General features: G+C 49.4%; 1 protein-coding gene across 3 annotated transcripts in view; it reads left to right on the forward strand.

Moving 5' to 3' along the window:
- Positions 1-441: 441 nt before the first annotated feature.
- Positions 442-19,269, forward strand: part of thumpd3 (THUMP domain containing 3) — a 37,551-nt gene continuing 18,723 nt past the window's right edge. For 2 of the 3 annotated variants that reach the window (XM_070895764.1, XM_070895767.1), the window contains exons 1-4: positions 442-521; positions 3,548-3,816; positions 5,697-5,774; positions 9,360-9,920. In XM_070895764.1, the coding sequence (XP_070751865.1) occupies positions 3,550-3,816; positions 5,697-5,774; positions 9,360-9,920 (906 nt within the window). In that variant the 5' untranslated portion in view covers positions 442-521; positions 3,548-3,549. The other variant, XM_070895765.1, reaches the window with a different exon arrangement.

Raw genomic sequence — 19,269 nt, forward strand, 5'->3', positions numbered from 1 at the left:
GAGAGTAACTAATCATTTGTCTCACTGCTAAGTGTGGGATCTTGCTGTGTGCAGATACGCTGCTGTTCCTCCGATATAACAGTGATTACACGTAAAACATACTTCATCGCCTGTGAGGTATTTTGGGACAGCCGGAAGATGTAAAAGGTGTGATACTGTATAAATGAAAATACTTCGGTTGTATTGGGCTCATGACCACGGGGCAATGCATTTAACTGGGCATTGAAGTACCCCATCCCCCCACAGGAAGTGACAGATCCCCCCCCCTCCCCGGGCAGTGGGCACTCTCTCCTCTCCCTTCCCCCTGCCGCCGCCCCCCGCGGGCAGTGACCCTCTCTCTCCCCCTCCGGGGACAGTGAGCCGCCCCTCTCTCTCTCTCTCTCTCTCTCCCCCCCCCCGGGACAGTGAGCCCTCCCTTTCTCCCCCGGGCTTTCTGCGCATGTGTCGGGCCGGTTTCCGGTCGGGCTCATGCTGCTGATTGTCGGTGCCGGAAGTGCCCGAGAGCACGTTAGCCGGAGCGGGTGAGGAGCCCCCGGGGAACCGGTACCGGGGGAGGGGGCGCGCATCGTACTGTGGCCGGGTCGGGAGCACTGATCCTTAATTCTGGCGGGACAGACGATTGGTGTCGGGGTCAGTCACTGGCTGGGGGTGGAGGTGTGACCTCGGTCACTGAGGGGGAGGGGAGGTGTGACCTCAGTCACTGAGGGGGAGGAGGAGGAGGAGGAGGGGAGGTGTGACCTCAGTCACTGAGGGGGAGGGGAGGTGTGACCTCGGTCACTTAGGGGGAGGGGGTGTGTGACCTCAGTCACTTAGGGGGAGGGGGGTGTGACCTCAGTCACTTAGGGGGAGGGGGGTGTGACCTCAGTCACTTAGGGGGAGGGGAGGTGTGACCTCGGTCACTGAGGGGGAGGGGGAGGGGAATTGTGACCTCGGTCACTGAGGGGGAGGGGAGGTGTGACCTCGGTCACTTAGGGGGAGGGGAGGTGTGACCTCGGTCACTTAGGGGGAGGGGAGGTGTGACCTCGGTCACTGAGGGGGAGGGGAGGGGAGGTGTGACCTCGGTCACTGAGGGGGAGGGGAGGGGAGGTGTGACCTCGGTCACTGAGGGGGAGGGGAGGGGAGGTGTGACCTCGGTCACTGAGGGGGAGGGGAGGGGAGGTGTGACCTCGGTCACTGAGGGGGAGGGGAGGGGAGGTGTGACCTCGGTCACTGAGGGGGAGGGGAGGGGAGGTGTGACCTCGGTCACTGAGGGGGAGGGGGGGTGTGACCTCGGTCACTTAGGGGGAGGGGGGGTGTGACCTCGGTCACTTAGGGGGAGGGGAGGTGTGACCTCGGTCACTGAGGGGGAGGGGAGGGGAGGTGTGACCTCGGTCACTGAGGGGGAGGGGAGGGGAGGTGTGACCTCGGTCACTGAGGGGGAGGGGAGGGGAGGTGTGACCTCGGTCACTGAGGGGGAGGGGAGGGGAGGTGTGACATCGGTCACTGAGGGGGAGGGGGGGTGTGACCTCGGTCACTTAGGGGGAGGGGGGGTGTGACCTCGGTCACTTAGGGGGAGGGGAGGTGTGACCTCGGTCACTGAGGGGGAGGGGAGGGGAGGTGTGACCTCGGTCACTGAGGGGGAGGGGAGGTGTGACCTCGGTCACTGAGGGGGAGGGGAGGGGAGGTGTGACCTCGGTCACTGAGGGGGAGGGGAGGGGAGGTGTGACCTCGGTCACTGAGGGGGAGGGGAGGGGAGGTGTGACCTCGGTCACTGAGGGGGAGGGGAGGTGTGACCTCGGTCACTGAGGGGGAGGGGAGGGGAGGGGAGGTGTGACCTCGGTCACTGAGGCGGAGGGGAGGGGAGGTGTGACCTCGGTCACTGAGGGGGAGGGGGCGGTGTGACCTCGGTCACTGAGGGGAGGGGGAGATGTGACCTCGGGGGAGGTGTGACCTCGGTCACTGGGGGGAGGGGAGGTGTGACCTCGGTCACTGAGGGGAGGGGGAGGTGTGACCTCGGTCACTGAGGGGGAGGGGAGGTGTGACCTCAGTCACTGAGGGGGAGGAGGGGAGGTGTGACCTCAGTCACTGAGGGGGAGGGGGAGGGGAGGTGTGACCTCGGTCACTGAGGGGGAGGGGGTGTGTGACCTCAGTCACTTAGGGGGAGGGGGGTGTGACCTCAGTCACTTAGGGGGAGGGGGGGTGTGACCTCAGTCACAGGGGGAGGGGAGGTGTGACCTCGGTCACTGAGGGGGAGGGGGAGGGGAATTGTGACCTCGGTCACTGAGGGGGAGGGGGAGGGGAATTGTGACCTCGGTCACTGAGGGGGAGGGGAGGTGTGACCTCGGTCACTGAGGGGGAGGGGAGGTGTGACCTCGGTCACTGAGGGGGAGGGGAGGTGTGACCTCGGTCACTTAGGGGGAGGGGGGGTGTGACCTCGGTCACTTAGGGGGAGGGGGGGGTGTGACCTCGGTCACTTAGGGGGAGGGGAGGTGTGACCTCGGTCACTGAGGGGGAGGGGAGGTGTGACCTCGGTCACTGAGGGGGAGGGGAGGTGTGACCTCGGTCACTGAGGGGGAGGGGAGGGGAGGTGTGACATCGGTCACTGAGGGGGAGGGGGAGGTGTGACCTCGGTCACTGGGGGGAGGGGAGGTGTGACCTCGGTCACTGAGGGGAGGGGGAGATGTGACCTCGGGGGAGGTGTGACCTCGGTCACTGGGGGGAGGGGAGGTGTGACCTCGGTCACTGAGGGGAGGGGGAGGTGTGACCTCGGTCACTGAGGGGAGGGGGAGGTGTGACCTCGGTCACTGAGGGGAGGGGAGGGGAGGTGTGACCTCGGTCACTGAGGGGGAGGGGAGGGGAGGTGTGACATTGGTCACTGAGGGGGAGGGGAGGTGTGACCTCGGTCACTGAGGGTGTGTGTAGGTGTTGACCTCGGTCACTGAGGGGAGGGGGAGGTGTGACCTCGGTCACTGAGAGGTCCTGGGTCTGATCCCACTCACAGTGAGTCTTAGGCAGAATGCAGCAGCTCTCTCTTGCTGCTTACTTGACACTGCCGGAAAGAACACTGACATTACTGTGACTGACTCACGACTAACTGTTTTCTTATTAATTTGGGATTTTTGCCGAGTTCCCCGATTCTGGCCGTTCCTGTGTGAAAACGAATTCAGTAGTATTAACAAATAGCAACTACATCCACAAATGCAGAGACTTGTGAGCTGGTGGGGGAGGGGGGTCTGTCAGTGACTGAGGGAATGTCGGATGATCTATTAAACCTCTGCCCTCTCAGGTGGATGTAAAAGATCCCACGGCACTATTTTGAAAAAGAGAAGGCGAGTTCTCCCCGGTGTCCTAACCAATATTTATCCCTCAACCAATACCGCTAAAACAGATTATCTCGTCATGATCTCATTGCTGTTTGTGGGATCACGATCGCAAAGTGGCTGCCGCGTTTCCTATGTTACAACACTTCAAGAAGTAATTAATTGGCCATAAAGCGCTTTGAGACGTCCTGAAGTCGTAAAAAGAGCTATATAAATTCAAGTCTTTCTCGTTCTTTTAAATATTGAAGAGATGTCTGTGCTGAATGGAGATGCCGATGGGCTAACTGCAGCAGCGAGCGTGACTGATGTGGAAGACGGTCCTGTTGAAAATGGAGCAGTGAGAATGAAGCAGAGTGACGGCTCACCAGAGGGTTCGATCACCGTCGGAGCGACCGTTCCAACCGGCTTCGAGAACACCGCTGCCGACGAAGTCCGGGAGAAAATTGGATCCGAGTCCAGGATTAGCAAGGATCGAGGAAGGATTTATTTCCCGGTGTCCATGGATAATCTTTTTCAGGTTGGTTTATATTGTTCCATATATTTTTTCCTTTCCTTACATATTAGAGCAGTGGCAGCCCACTGGCACCTCGTCCAACGCGAGTGATCCACCACCAACAACAACTTTTATTTATATAGCACCTTTAACGTAGTGAAACGTCCCAAGGCGCTTCACAGGAGTATTATGAGATAAAACATTTGACACCGAGCTGCATAAGTAGAAATTAGGGCAGGTGACCAAATGTTTAGTCAAAAAGGTAGGTTTTAAGGAACGTGTTGAAGGAGGTAGAGAGGCGGAGAGGTTTAGGGAGGGAGTTCCAGACCTTGGGGCCTAGGCAATAGAAGGCCAGGCCACCAATGGTTGAGCGATTATAATCTAGGTTCAAGAGGGCAGAATTAGAGGAGTGCAGACATCTCGGGTGGGGGGGTTGTGGGGGGGGCGGGGGGAGGAGATTAGAGATAGGAAGGGGTGAGGCCATGGAGGGATTTGAAAACAAGGATGAGAATTTTGAAATTGAGGCGTTGCTTAACCAGAAGCCAATGTAGGTCAGCGAGCACAGGGATGATGGATGAGCAGGACTTGGTGCGAGTTAGGACACGGGCAGCCGAGTTTTGGATCACGTCCAGCAGCTGGGAGATCAGTTGCCCCCACAGCCCTAGCTCAGCACAGACTGGGAGTCAAACCCAGGACCTTACTGGTCTGTGTGTCTCAGCCACGGCTCAGCCTCTGAGCCAGCCGTTTGCGAGTTTGAGCTCACTCCAAGAACTTGAGTACAGAATCCAGACTGACCCTTCAGTGCAGTACTGAGGTAGTGCTGCACTATCGGAGGTGCCAGCTTTCGGATGAAACGTCAAACTGAGGCTCCATCTGCCTGTTCAGGTGGACGTGAAAGATCCCATCGCAACTATTCGAAGAGCAGCACCTGGCCAACATTTATCCCTTAATCATAACCTAATTTATCACATTGCTCTTTGCGGGATCTCACTGTGCACACATCTGCGTTTTCTACATTACAACTGTGATTATACTTCAAAAAGGGTTCAATTGGCTATGAGATAGAGGAATGTAGAAACAGGAGGAAACCATTCAACCCCTCGAGCCTGTTCCGCCATTCAGTGAGATCGTGGCTGATTTGCAATCTAACTCCATATACCCGCCTTTCGCTCATGTCCCTGAATACCTTTGGTTAACAAAAAGCTATCGGTCACCAATTTTAAAATTAATAATTGATCTATCATCAGTTGTCGTTTGCGAAAGAGATGTGTCATCAGGATGTGAAAGCTCTATATAAATGCAAATTAATTTGTTGTTCATCACCCTGGGCAGTACATAGTAAATAAGAAAGAAAGACTTACATTTCTATAGTGCCTTTCATGACCACCGGACATCTCAAAGCACTTAACAGCCAATGAAATACTTCTGAAGTGTAGTCACTGTTGTAATGTAGGAAACGTGGCAGCCAATTTACGCACAGCAAGCTCCCACAAGACTGCAATGTGATAATGACCAGATAATCTGTTTTTGTTCCGTTGATTAAGGGATAAATATTGGCCAGGACACCGGGGATAATTCCCCTGCTCTCTTCAAAATAGTACCATGGAATCTTTTATGTGCACCTGAGGGGGCAGACGGGGCCTCGGTTTAACGACTCATCCGAAAGACGGCACCTCGCGACAGCGCTCCCTCACTGGAGTGTCAGCCTAGAATTATGTGCTCAAGTTCCTGGAGTGGGACTAGAACCCACAACTTCTGACTCGGAGGCGAGTGTGCTCCCCACTGAACCATAGGTGGCACTATAAACTCGGGGAAGACACTCAAATTATTTTCTCAACTCATATCTGTCTTTTCAACTGCTAATTCATGGGAATTTCATAGATATATACTTTTTTCTCTTTCAGGTTCATCTTTTGAGATCTGTTGATAATTTATTTGTTGTTGTCCAGGAGTTTCCTCATTACCAGTTTGATGAAAGCAAGGTAAGAACCTTACTAAAGTCATACACCAAAGATTAAATGTGGACAGAGCTTCAAATAGCCTTTCAAAGGAGCTTTAAAATTAACTAAATCACCATTTCACTTGACATCAGCTTGCCTTTTTTGACTAAATTCATCGTGAACCTAGCCCTGTCCTCTCTTTTCTGCTGCTGTTGCTCCTTTTGCTGTCCCCACTTCTACCTACGTCTGGTTCTTAATAGACCTCTCTGCTGAGCACTGGCAGTGATCCAGGCCACTGTATACTGTCGGCCAGCAACCCTCACAACAACAGGCGTTCCTGCCACCAGCAACTGGGACTGTTAAACAACTGAAGCTTGGAATGGTCCAATAGCAGCTGGTGAACCCCTGGAATGGTCCATTAGCAGCTTTTAAATCCCTGGAATGGTCCATTAGCAGCTGGTGAAGCCTGGAATGGGCCATTAGCAGCTGCTGAAACTCTTTTGAGTTTACCTGAAAATAAACATAAACATTAAAACCATGCCACCCGCCTGGGTGACACAGCTGACATTTTCAAGGCCCCTTTTTTTTTCCCTTTTTTTTTTTGGGGCGCTAAAATCAAATTTTTTCCAGTGCCCCCTATAAAAGGGGAGGGGGACACTAAAAGCACCGGCAATTAAAACAAATTAAACTTTAAAACGTAAAATCAAATTAAAATTTGGTTGCCGGGCGTGATGATGCACTCCAGTCCCTCCGGTGCCCACCTCTCGCAGAAGGCCGCGAGCGTACCGGTGGACACCGCGTGCTCCATCTCCAAGGACACCCTGGACTGGATGTAAGAGCGGAAGAGAGGCAGGCAGTCAGGTTGAACGACCCCCTCGACCGCCCGCTGCCTGGACCGGCTGATGGCACCCTTGGCCGTGCCCAGGAGCAGTCCTACGAGGAGGCCCTCGGACCTACCCGCTCCCCTCCGCACAGGGTGCCCAAAGATCAGGAGAGTGGGACTGAAGTGCAGCCAGAATTTCAGGAGCAGCCCCTTCAAATAATGGAACAGGGGCTGCAACCTTGTGCACTCAATAAAAACATGGAACACGGACTCCTCCAGACCGCAGAAATTGCAGGCGGCCTGGGAGTCCGTGAACCGGCTTAAAAATTTGTTGCACGGCACTGCTCCGTGCACCACCCTCCAGGCCAAGTCCCCGATGAATAGTGGGAGGACCCCTGCGTAGAGTGCCCTTCATCGGGGACCCCCGCCTCCTCCGGACGGCAAGATGGTACGCCATGGTGTGTCCGGACGGCTCTAGCAGCTGCTGAAGCCTGGAATGGGCCATTAGCAGCTGGTGAAGCCTGGAATGGGCCATTAGCAGGTCGATCAGGGGAGTTGCGGGATAGGGAGGGAAATGAATAACACAATGGAGCGGAGAGGGGGTAGGGAAATGGACAGTGGATGGCATTGAAACAGAGAAAGGGACAATGAAGGGGAGAGGGGAAATGAAAAGAAGGCAGGAGTGGTGCTTTGAGGTAACGGAGCAGAATGTTAGTGTTAACTAAAGGAGCAGGGGAGAGAGTTCAAGCACGAGCTGTGGTGTGGGAGAAAGAGTGTCAGGGGAAGTGGGGAACCCAATGCTAGCTTGAACTGAGGAGGTACAAGAGGGAAACAAGTGCCAGCTTGTACTAGGACGTTCAGTAGTGGCAGCTTGACTGAAAGGGTGTAAGACGCATCAGCTTGGTCTGGATTGGATGTGGAGACGAGTGCAGGTTGAATAGAGATGGAAGGGGAAAGGAGGAAGGAGTTCCAGAATCAACTGGGAGGGTAGGAAGCAGAGGAAAGGGTGGAGAGTTGGATTTAAAGCTGTCTCTCTGTGAGTTAGGTTCAATGGGGTGCAGAGTAACTCTGAACTGGGGCAGGAGGTGATTGCTTGTGAGAGAGTAACTGTTGAGGTAAGTTTTGGGGAATTGATGGTCTAATAATTGAGAAATATTGATAAAAATGCTTACATTTAACCAGAATTAATCATTTGAGTGCAAAAGTTGAAACTTTCCTGGAGTGCATTCGCTAGTATCCCTGTAGAAGTGCACCACCAAATTTGTGCCTTCAGCATTTGCATTTTCCTCTTCAAGCTTTCATGTACTTATGCTTTCGTCCTCCAATAGAAGTGATGGAGTTTCCTGTACACCTACAGCTTAAGGTCCAAAGGCCATGTGGCTGATTGTTTTCACACATCATATGCTTATGATCAGGGCCATTCATGAGCTGTCAGATTTTTGGGACTGTCAAAGCGGTTGGTCTGCTTTGCGGGCCTGCATGTTTTCATTCCTTCTCCATTGCTACTCCTCTCCTGAGAGCTCGGGCTCATGCTGGCACACCGTGCTCCACTCAGTACCTCACACAAGTGGCCAGTCTTCATGTGCGAATTTAGGGAGGCCATCAAGGCGAGTCCGTGGGAGTCCTTGCGCAGTTATCAGTAGTAGGAACTCTGCACTTCCACTTAACCTAGGGGCGCTGAGGACAATTCTAACCCCCAATTGCTGCCCTGGCTCAGATCAGACTGGGGTATGAACCTGCATATTGTGGTGTGCATGGCTGAGTTAAAAGAAAAAAAGGCACAGGAACAGGACGAGGCCATTCGTCTCCTTGAGCCTGTTCCACCATTACATCATGGCTGAACTGCACCTCAACTCCATTTAACCGTCTTGATTCCATATCCCTTAATATCCTTGTCTAAATATAAATCTCAAGTGTTGAAATTTTCAATTGACCCAGCCTAAACTGCTTTTTGGGGGGAGAGACTTCCAGATTCCGACTACCCTTTATGTGAAGAAGTGCTTCCTGACATCACCCCTGAACGGCCTAGCTCTAATTTTAAGGTTATGCCCCCTTGTTCTGGATTCCCCCCCACCAGAGGAAATAGTTTCTTTCTATCTGCCCTATCGACTCTTTAAATCATCTTAAACACCTCAATTAGATCACCCTTTAATCTTCAGTATTCAAGGGAATACAATAGTCTGTGTAACCTGTCCTCATAATTTAACCCTTTCAGCTCCGATATCATTCTGGTGAATCTGTGCTGCACCCCCTCCGAGACCAATATATCCTTCCTGAGGGCAGGGCCCACAACTGGAAGCAGTACTCCAGATGGAGTCTAACCAGATCTCTGTACAGCTGTAACATAACTTCCAACCTCTTTGTATTCCAGCCCTCTTGAGATAAAGGCCAACATTCCATTAACTATCATTTAATAAGTGCCTTTCATGTCCTCGGGACGTCTCAAAGGGCTTTAAAGTCAATTAAGTACTTTAGAAGTGTAGCCACTGTTGTAATGTAGGAAATGCGGCAGCCAATTTGTGCACAGCATGGTCCCATAAACAGCAATGTGATAATGACCAGATAGTGATGCTAGTTGAGGGATAAATATTGGCCAAGACACTGGGGAGAACTCCCCTGAACTTCTTCGAAATAGTGCATTGGGATCTATAACCTGAGAGGGTAGACGGGGCCTTGGTTTAACATCTTGTCCGAAAGGCGGTGCCTCCGACAGTACAGCGCCCCCTCAGCACTGCACTGGAAGTGTCAGCTTCAATTTTGTACATCAGTCTCATTGTTTATGAGTACGTCATTTTCTTTAACAGGAAAATGTACTGGAGGACTTCAGGCAGTTGGCTGGCCGGCTTCTCTGGACTTCTCCCCTTGAAGTATGGGAATTAAACAACAGTCTGAAGAAGAGGAAGTTCCAGCACAGCAAAGGCAGCCGAGGAAGTATTCCAGATACAGAAGCACCACAGGAGGCTGACGAAAATAAAGACGCCCATTTGGAGCCCATCCCCTCTGACCAATCAGCTGCTGGAGATGGCAGGACGGGATCGCCCCCCTCCGATTCGAGGCCAAATGGAGATCAGACCTGTGAAATCGATGAGGCCACCTTGCTCCCTAATGATGCAGTCGCTGATCTGGTGGTGCTCTGTAATCAAGCAAAGCTTTCACACGAGGAGCTTCCATCCGACAAAAGCGAAGATACAGCTGTAGAAGGCGAGGACGAAGGGAAGGGCTGTGGGCCACTTCGGTTCCGCGTCACCTGCAACCGAGCTGGGGAAAAGCACAGCTTCACCTCAATGGAGGCGGCCAGGGAATTCGGAGGAGCGGTTCAGGATCTGTTCCAATGGAAGGCTGATATGACCAAATTCGACGTGGAGGTACGCAATGATTTATTTAATTATTCCCTCCCCACCCCCACCCCCCCTTTTTCTTCCCTTCTCTTAAGCTGCCAGCTGCTGTGGATTGCCCGCCACCATCTCGGACAAGTAGCTGTTCATCACATGCGAACCCCGCCGTGAGGATCAGACGGCTGCTCAACCGTGTGTGGCCTCACAGCCAGGCCTAGCCCCACCCACACAGTGTCACGTTGCCACTGTTTCATGCTGGAGACCGCTTTCAGTGGGACGAGTTACAGAAGAAAATGGAGCAAATAGCAAGCAGAAGGATTGATTTGAAAGCACTGACCAGTTGGGCGCTGAGCTACAGCACACAAAAGATGGCGGCCGCAGCGCTATCACCTCCCCTTTAAGGGCGGCCGGGTTGTCCCAGCCACCACAGCTCCTCGCCCGCGAAGCTGTCGGTGGCAATTTCCCTCACGGGGCGCAAAGGGGTCGGTGCACACAGCGATGATGTCACTACTCATGGGGTGCGGCACAAAGCACCTTTTGCGCTCCGAGCCCCGTGGGGAGTGAGCGCTCTAGCTGCCGCGCCTGGCGAATACCCTTTAGTGCCCCATTAGCGCCTCCCAGAGGTGCTAACCAGCCTTTCTGAGAGAGGCAATTTCAGTCCCTTTGTCTTTACCTGTGTTGTAGTAACACGTGTGCTGGAATTTAGGATTCCATCTTAGTCTCCTATCAGTTAAAATATGGAGGTGTCGCACTCGGGACCCAACTGTACAGGCTGAAATAGCCGAATTTTATATATATATATATATATATAGAAACAGTATTTAGGTGTATAAATCATCACCATCATAATCATAGGCAGTCCCTCGAAGCGTCAAAGTTCGCAGGTGTTTCAATGAAGGACCTAAAATTCCAGGTCCGAACTAAATCTTGAAGTGTGGAAGATGCCTGCGTGGATTTTTTTAATGTGTAGTGGCTGTTGCACACCAGCCACCACACGGGCTTGACAGAGCTAGGTCTTGGTCCAGTGGCAAGGGTTAACCAGGACGACTGGAGACCAGCTCTGCTTCACGGACCTAGTGCGCACACATATCGCAGTGTGGGCTGGCCCATGCTGCCCCTGGGCCCTCGCCTCTTCTGGGCCCCGATCACGTCCCTCTACAATCTCTTGTCGCTCCCTCGCCCCAACCTCGCCGCTCCTGCCGTACCTGTCCACGCTCCAATCACCGACCTGGATCTTGGTGACGTCCCTCTTCACTGCCATTGCTCTCCTGCTCCAGCACGTGCTGCACCCCGGTGTGGTACGCTGCCACACTGCTCCTTCCGCTCCCCGGCCTGCTCCGATGGTGCTCGCAGGCCGGGGGCTCGTGCAGATGTGTGGTATATAAAAGTTGACAGTTGTCAAACAGAGATGCTAAATGGTAGCTGCAAATTGAGCAGTTTACCTTATGCAAACTCCTTCAGTTCTACAAAGAATTTTGAGCAATTGTCTTTTGGTGAAGTCATGTAAATGCAGTAGTGATTTTCATATAACATATTCACATTTTGAAGCTGTTTTCCAGTATCCTGAGTAATACTTTGATAACTACCTGCTACTCTACTACCCTCCTGGCTCCCGTGCAAGCTGATCTTGTAAACTGTTCCCTCTCCCTTTTAAATCTGGTGTCGTCATCATCATAGGCAGTCCCTCGAAATTGAGGAAGACTTGCTTCCTGTAATGAGTTGACGGCACAAATCATTACAAATGGGTATGATTTGGTGGCCACTACAGAAACGTGGTTGCAGGGTGGCCAAGACTGGGAATTAAACATACAGAGGTATCTGACGATTCGGAAAGATAGACAAGAAGGGAAAGGAGGTTGGGTAGCTCTGTTAATAAAGGATGATATCAGGGCAGTTGTGAGAGACGATATTGGCTCTAATGAACAAAATGTTGAATCATTGTGGGTGGAGATTAAAGATAGTAAGGGGAAAAAGTCACTGGTGGGCATAGTTTATAGGCCCCCAAATAATAACTTCACAGTGGGGCAGACAATAATCAAGGGAATAATGGAGGCATGTGAAAAAGGAACGGCAGTAATCATGGGGGATTTTAACCTACATATCGATTGGTCTGATCAAATCGCACGGGGTAGGCTGGAGGAGGAATTCATAGAATGCATACGGGATTGTTTCTTAGAACAGAATGTTACAGAACCTACAAGGGAGCAAGCTATCTTAGATCTGGTCCTGTGTAATGAGACAGGAATAACAAAACGATCTAGTAAAAGATCCTCTCGGAATGAGTGATCACAGTATGGTTGAATTTGTAATACAGATTGAGGGTGAGGAAGTAGTCTCTCAAACGAGTGTACTATGCTTAAACAAAGGGGACTACAGTGGGATGAGGGCAGAGTTGGCTAAAGTAGACTGGAAACACAGACTAAACGGTGGCACAATTGAGGAATAGTGGAGGACTTTTAAGGAGCTCTTTCATAGTGCTCAACAAAAATATATTCCAATGAAAAAGAAGGGCAGTAAGAGAAGGGATAACCAGCCGTGGATAACCAAGGAAATAAAGTAGAGTATCAAATTAAAAACCAATGAATATAAGGTGGCCAAGGTTAGTGGGAAAATAGAAGATTGGGAAAATTTTAAACGACAGCAAAGAATGACTAAGAAAGCAATAAAGAAAGGAAAGATAGATTACGAAGGTAAACTTGCGCAAAACATAAAAACGGATAGTAAAAGTTTTTACAGATATATAAAACGGAAAAGAGTGACTAAAGTAAATGTTGGTCCCTTAGAAGATGAGAAGAGGGATTTAATAATGGGAAATGTGGAAATGGCTGAGACCTTAAACAATTATTTTGCTTCGGTCTTCACAGTGGAAGACACAAAAACCATGCCAAAAATTGCTGGTCACAGTAATGTGGGAAGGGAGGACCTTGAGACAATCACTATCACTAGAGGGGTAGTGCTGGACAGGCTAATGGGATTCAAGGTGGACAAGTCCCCTGGTCCTGATGAATTTCATCCCAGGGTATTAAAAGAGATGGCAGAAGTTATAGCAGATACATTCGTTATAATCTACCAAAATTCTCTGGACTCCGGGGAGGTACCAGCGGATTGGAAAGCAGCTAATGTAACGCCTCTGTTTAAAAAAGGGGGCAGACAAAAGGCAGGTAACTATAGGCCGGTTAGTTTAACATCTGTGGTGGGGAAAATGCTTGAAACTATCATTAAGGAAGAAATAGCGGGACATCTAGATAGGAATAGTGGAATCAAGCAGACGCAGCATGGATTCATGAAGGAGAAATCATGTTTAACTAATTTACTGGAATTCTTTGAGGATATAACGAGCATGGTGGATAGAGGTGTACCGATGGATGTGGTGTATTTAGATTTTCAAAAGGCATTCGATAAGGTGCCTTACTGCAGAAGATAAAGGTACGCGGAGTCAGAGAAAATGTATTAGCATGTATAGAGAATTGGCTGGCTAACAGAAAGCAGAGAGTCGGGATAAATGGGTCCTTTTCGGGTTGGAAATCGGTGGTTAGTGGTGTGCCACAGGGATCGGTGCTGGGACCACAACTGTTTACAATATACATAGATGACCTGGAAGAGGGGACAGAGTGTAGTGTAACAAAATTTGCAGATGACACAAAGATTAGTGGGAAAGCGGGTTGTGTAAAGGACACAGAGAGGCTGCAAAGAGATTTAGATAGGTTAAGCGAATGGGCTAAGGTTTGGCAGATGGAATACAATGTCGGAAAGTGTGAGGTCATCCACCTTGGGGGAAAAAAACAGTAAAAGGGAATATTATTTGAATGGGGAGAAATTACAACATGCTCCGGTGCAGAGGGACTTGGGGGTCCGTGTGCATGAATCCCAAAAAGTTTGTTTGCAGGTGCAGCAGGTAATCAGGAAGGCGAATGGAATGTTGACCTTCATTGCAAGAGGGATGGAGTACAAAAGCAGGGAGATCCTTCTGCAACTGTATAGGGTATTGGTGAGGCCGCACCTGGAGTACTGCGTGCAGTTTTGGTCACCTTACTTAAGTAAGGATATACTAGCTTTGGAGGGGGTACGGAGACGATTCACTAGGCTGATTCCGGAGATGAGGGGGTTACCTTATGATGACAGATTGAGTAGACTGGGTCTTTACTCGTTGGAGTTCAGAAGGATGAGGGGTGATCTTATAGAAACATTTAAAATAATGAAAGGGATAGACAAGATAGAGGCAGAGAGGTTGTTTCCACAGGTCGGGAGACTAAAACTAGGGGGCACAGCCTCAAAATACGGGGGAGCCAATTTAAAACTTGAGTTGAGAAAGAATTTCTTCTCCCAGAGGGTTGTGAATCTGTGGAATTCTCTGCCCAAGGAAGCAGTTGAGGCTAGCTCATTGAAAGTATTCAAGTCACAGATAGATAGATTTTTAACCAATAAGGAAATTAAGGGTTATGGGGAGCGGGCGGGTAAGTGGAGCTGAGTCCACGGCCAGATCAGCCATGATCTTGTTGAATGGTGGAGCAGGCTCGAGGGGCTAGATGGTCTACTCCTGTTCCTAATTCCTATGTTATGTTCCACTCTAAAAGTGAGTTCTCAGGTGACTGAACGGTCCAATACTAGAATTACAGTCTCTGTCATAGATGGGACAGACAGTGGTTGAAGTCATCACCCCCTCCTCAAAAAACCCATCCTTGACTCCCCCCGCCCTCTTTCCCCCCCCCCCCTCCCATCCTTGCAAACAACCGCCCATCGGCAACCTCCCCTGAATGCCTCCCAAATTTGTGTCCATCATTCCTGCAACTCTGTTTTAATCTCCCCAGTCAGGTTTCCTCCCCAGCCACAGCACTACAATGGCCCTAATCCATGCCTCTGTGACCATGGAACACTATCTCTCCTCAGTCTTCTCGACCTCTCTTGAACCCTCTGACACGATTGGCCACACCATTCTCCTCCAGTGCCTCTCCTCTGTTGTCCAGCTGGGTGGGACTGTCTCTCCCTGCTTCCACTTTTACCTACCTAGTCGTGGCCAGGGAATCTCCTGATATGGCTTCTCTTCTCACCCCCACATGATTACCTCTGGTGTCCCCAAGGATTTACCCTTGGCGTCCTCGTATTTCTCATCAACATGCTGTCTCTCGGCGACATCATCCAACAACTTGATATCAGTTTCCACATGTAAGCTGATGACCCCCAGCTCAACCTCACAACTGCCACTCTTGACCCCTCCACTGCCTCTTGTCAGGCTGCTTGTCCGACACCCAGTCCTGGATGAGCTGCAATTTCCTTCTATTAAACAATCGGAAGACCAAAGTTGTTGTCTTCGGCCCCTGCTACAAACTCCGTTCCCTCGTCACCCAATCCATTCCCCTTCCTGGCCACTTTCTCAGCCTGAACCAAACTGTTTGCAACCTCGCCGTCCTATTTGGCCCTGAGCTGAGCTTCCAACCTCATATATCCCTCCATCACATAGACTGCCTACATCCACCTCTGTAACATCATTCCCCTCTGCCCTGCCTCAACTCATTTGCTGCTGAAACCCTCATCCGTGCCTTTGCTGCCTCTAGCCTCGACTAATCCAGTGCTCTTCTGACTGGCCTCCCATCTTCCTGTGCAAACTTGAGCTCATTCAAACTCGCACAAAGTCCCATTCATCTATCACCCCTGTGGTCGCTCATCTACACCACCATCTCGATCTTAAAATGTTCATCCTCGTGTTCAGCTCCCTCCATGGCCTCGCCCCTCCCTATCTCTGTTACGTCCACCAGCTCTACAACCCTCCAAGAAATCTACGTTCCTCCAACTCGGGCAACTTCTTGTGCATCCCCCACTCTCTTTGCCCCACCATTGACGGACGTGCCTTCAGCCTTCTTGGCCCTAAGCTCTGGAATTCCCTCCCTGAACCTCTCCACCTCTCCTGTAAGACCTTCCTTAAAACCTACCTATTTGATCTGGCTTAGTGTCCATTTTGTCTGATTCCGCTCCTGTGAAGCGTGTTGGGATGATTTATTATGTTAAAGGCGATATAGAAATGCAAGTTAATGTTGTTGAAGGTTAGTCAGCTGAGGTTCCAGTAACCATACTCTGTCTGTATTTCCGGATCTTATACTTTAAATAATATGTTTTCCCTTGACAGTCTTTGAAGTATTGTTTTAGCAGCTAACCTTGATAAGAATACAGATCCTACACAATTGACTAGGTAGATGGATATTGAGTTGACACAAGGCCACAGTAATCCCAGGGAATTATAAACAATGGACTGGGTTCTGGGAAGCCAGATTTGTGTGTCACAAAGATCATACAGCCACCAAAGAACTCACTTCGGGAGTGGAAGCAAGCCTTCCTCTGTTCCGAGGGACTGCCTATGATGATGATGAAACCCCAATTTCAGCTGGGGAGCTATGCTGCCGGCCACTGTGTACATCTGTTAGCATTTGACGCCCCTGAGGAAAGTGATTCCTTATTGTATTCACTTTACGTTCCCATCCCCCGCCCTGCTACAGTTGTCATAAGAACATAAGAAATAGGAGCAGGAGCAGGCCATACAGCCCCTCGAGCCTGCTCCGCCATTTAATACGATCATGGCTGATCCGATCATTGGCTCAGGTCCAATTCCCTGCCCACTCCCCATAACCCCTTATTCCCTTATCGGTTAAGAAACTGTCTATCTCTGTCTTAAATTTATTCAATGCCCCAGCTTCCACAGCTCTCTGAGGCAGTGAATTCCACAAATTTACAACCTTCCGAGAGAAAAAATTCCTCCCCATCTCAGTTTTAAATGAGATTATTCTAAGATTATGCCCCCTAATTCTAGTCTCCCCTATCAGTGGAACCATCCTCTTTGCATCCACCTTGTCAAGCTCCCTCATAATCTTATACATTTCGATAAGATCACCTCTCATTTTTCTGAATTCCATTGAGTAGAGGCCCAACCTTCTCAACCTTTCTTCATCAGTCAACCCTCTCATCTCCAGAATCAACTTAGTGAACCTTCTCTGAACTGCCTCCAAAACAAGTATATCCTTTCGTAAATAAGGAAACCAAAACTGTACACAGTATTCTAGGTGTGGCCTCACCAATACCTTGTATAACTGTAGCAAGACTTCCCTGCTTTTATACTCCATCCTCTTTGCAATAAAGGCCAAGATTCAATTGGCCTTCCTGATCACTTGCTGTACCTGCATACTATCCTTTTGTGTTTCATGCACCAGGACCTTCGGGTCCCGTTGTACTGCAGCACTTTGCAAATTTTCTCCATTTAAATAATAACTTGCTCTTTGATTATTTTTTTGTACTTTCCAACATTATACTCCCATCTGCCAAATTTTTGACCACACACTTAGCCTATCTATGTCCTTTTGCAGGTTTTTTGTGACCTCCTCACACATTGTTTTTCCTCCCATCTTTGTATCATCAGCAAACTTGGCTACGTTACACTCGGTCCCTTCATACAAGTCGTTAATCTAGATTGTAAATAGTTGGGGTCCCAGCACTGATCTCTGCGGCACCCCACTAGTTACTGATTGCCAACCCGAGAATGAATCACTTATCCCAACTCTCTGTTTTCTGTTCGTTAGCCAATCCTTTATCCATGCTAATATATTACCCCCAATCCTGTGAACTTTTATCTTGTGCAATAACGTTTTATGTGGCACCTTGTCAAATGCCTACTGGAAGTCCAAATACACCACATCCACTGGTTCCCCTTTATCCACCCTGTTCGTTACATCCTCAAAGAACTCCAGCAAATTTGTCAAACATGACTTCCCCTTCATAAATCCATGCTGACTGTGCCTGACTGAATTATGTTTTTCCAAATGTCCTGCTACTGCTTCTTTAATAATGAACTCCAACATTTAGCCAACCACAGATGTTAGGCTAACTGGTCTATAGTTTCCTGCTTTTTGTCTGCCTCCTTTTTTAAATAGTGGACAGCCAAGGATGGCAACTTCTTGCAGACAAGACATTTCATTTCAAGGTATTCAGATTTATCTAATGAATATTACATTTAAAAAAGGTATTTAACTCTCAGGTGGAAAAAAGATCTTGCGAAGTAGGGGTTCGAGGTTATGCGAATAGGTGCAGACTGAGATGTCCAGATACTCGATGGGACACAATGGTTCCTTTGCTGGTGGGAGGGGATGCATGTAGTTTGAAGGATGAATATTCTGGAGTTTCACTTCATTGCCTTTGGGATGAAAGAGCATTTCCCATTAAAGCAACTAAAGTGATCGGATAGATTCCACAATAGGGTGGATTTTTAATTTGTACAAGGAATGAACTTGATGAGTTAATTGCCTTTTCTCATTTCATGTTTTTATATTACATAGGATCACATTGGATATATGGCACGGAAACAGGCCAAACAGCCGAACCAGTCCATGCTGGCATTTATGCTCCACTCTAGCCTCCTCCTGCCTTTCCTCATCTAAATCTATCAGCATAATCCTCTATTCCCTTCGCCCTCGTATCCTTGTCTAGCCTCTCCTTAAATGCATCTATACTATTCGCTTCAACCACTCCCTATGGTAGCGAGTTCCACATTCTCACCACTCTTTGGGTAAAGGTGTTTCTTCTGAATTCCCAATTGGATTTCATGGTGACTTATTTTATATTGATGGCCTCTAGTTATGCTCTTTCCCACAAATGGAAACATTCTTTCTATATCCACTCTATGAAAACCTTTCATAATTTTAATGGCCTCTATTCGGTCACCCCTCGACCTTCCCTTTTCAAGAGAAGAGACCCAGCCCATTCATCCTTTCCTGATATGTATAACTTCGCATTTCTAGTATTATCCTTGTAAATCTTCTCTGCATCCTCTGCAGTGCCTCTTTTTATAATGTGGCAACCAGAACTGTACGCGGTGCTTTAAGTGTGGTCTAACATACAGGTTTGGCATAATTAACCTACTTTTCAATTCTATCCCTCGAGAAATAAACCTTTGTGCTTGGTTTGCTTTTTATTGCCTTGCTAAACTGTGTCACAACTTTTAGTGTATTTGTACTCCACGATCCCTTTGTTCCTCTACCACACATAGACTTGCACCCTCCAGGTAATAAGTGACCTTCTTTTTCCTCCTTCCAACGCACGGGTTGGATACAGAGTAAAGCTTCCTCTACACTGTCCCATCAAACACTGCCAAGTCAGGTACAGCATGGGTTAAATACAGAGTAAAGCTCCCTCTACACTGTCCCATCAAACACTGCCAAGTCAGATACAGCATGGGTTAGATACAGAGTAAAGCTCCCTCTACACTGTCCCATCAAACACTGCCAAGTCAGGTACAGCATGGGTTAGATACAGAGTAAAGCTCCCTCTACACTGTCCCATCAAACACTGCCAAGTCAGATACAGCATGGGTTAGATACAGAGTAAAGCTCCCTCTACACTG

The sequence above is a fragment of the Pristiophorus japonicus genome, chromosome 12 (genome assembly GCF_044704955.1).
Source record: "Pristiophorus japonicus isolate sPriJap1 chromosome 12, sPriJap1.hap1, whole genome shotgun sequence".
In the NCBI taxonomy this organism is placed as follows: Eukaryota; Metazoa; Chordata; class Chondrichthyes; family Pristiophoridae; genus Pristiophorus; species Pristiophorus japonicus.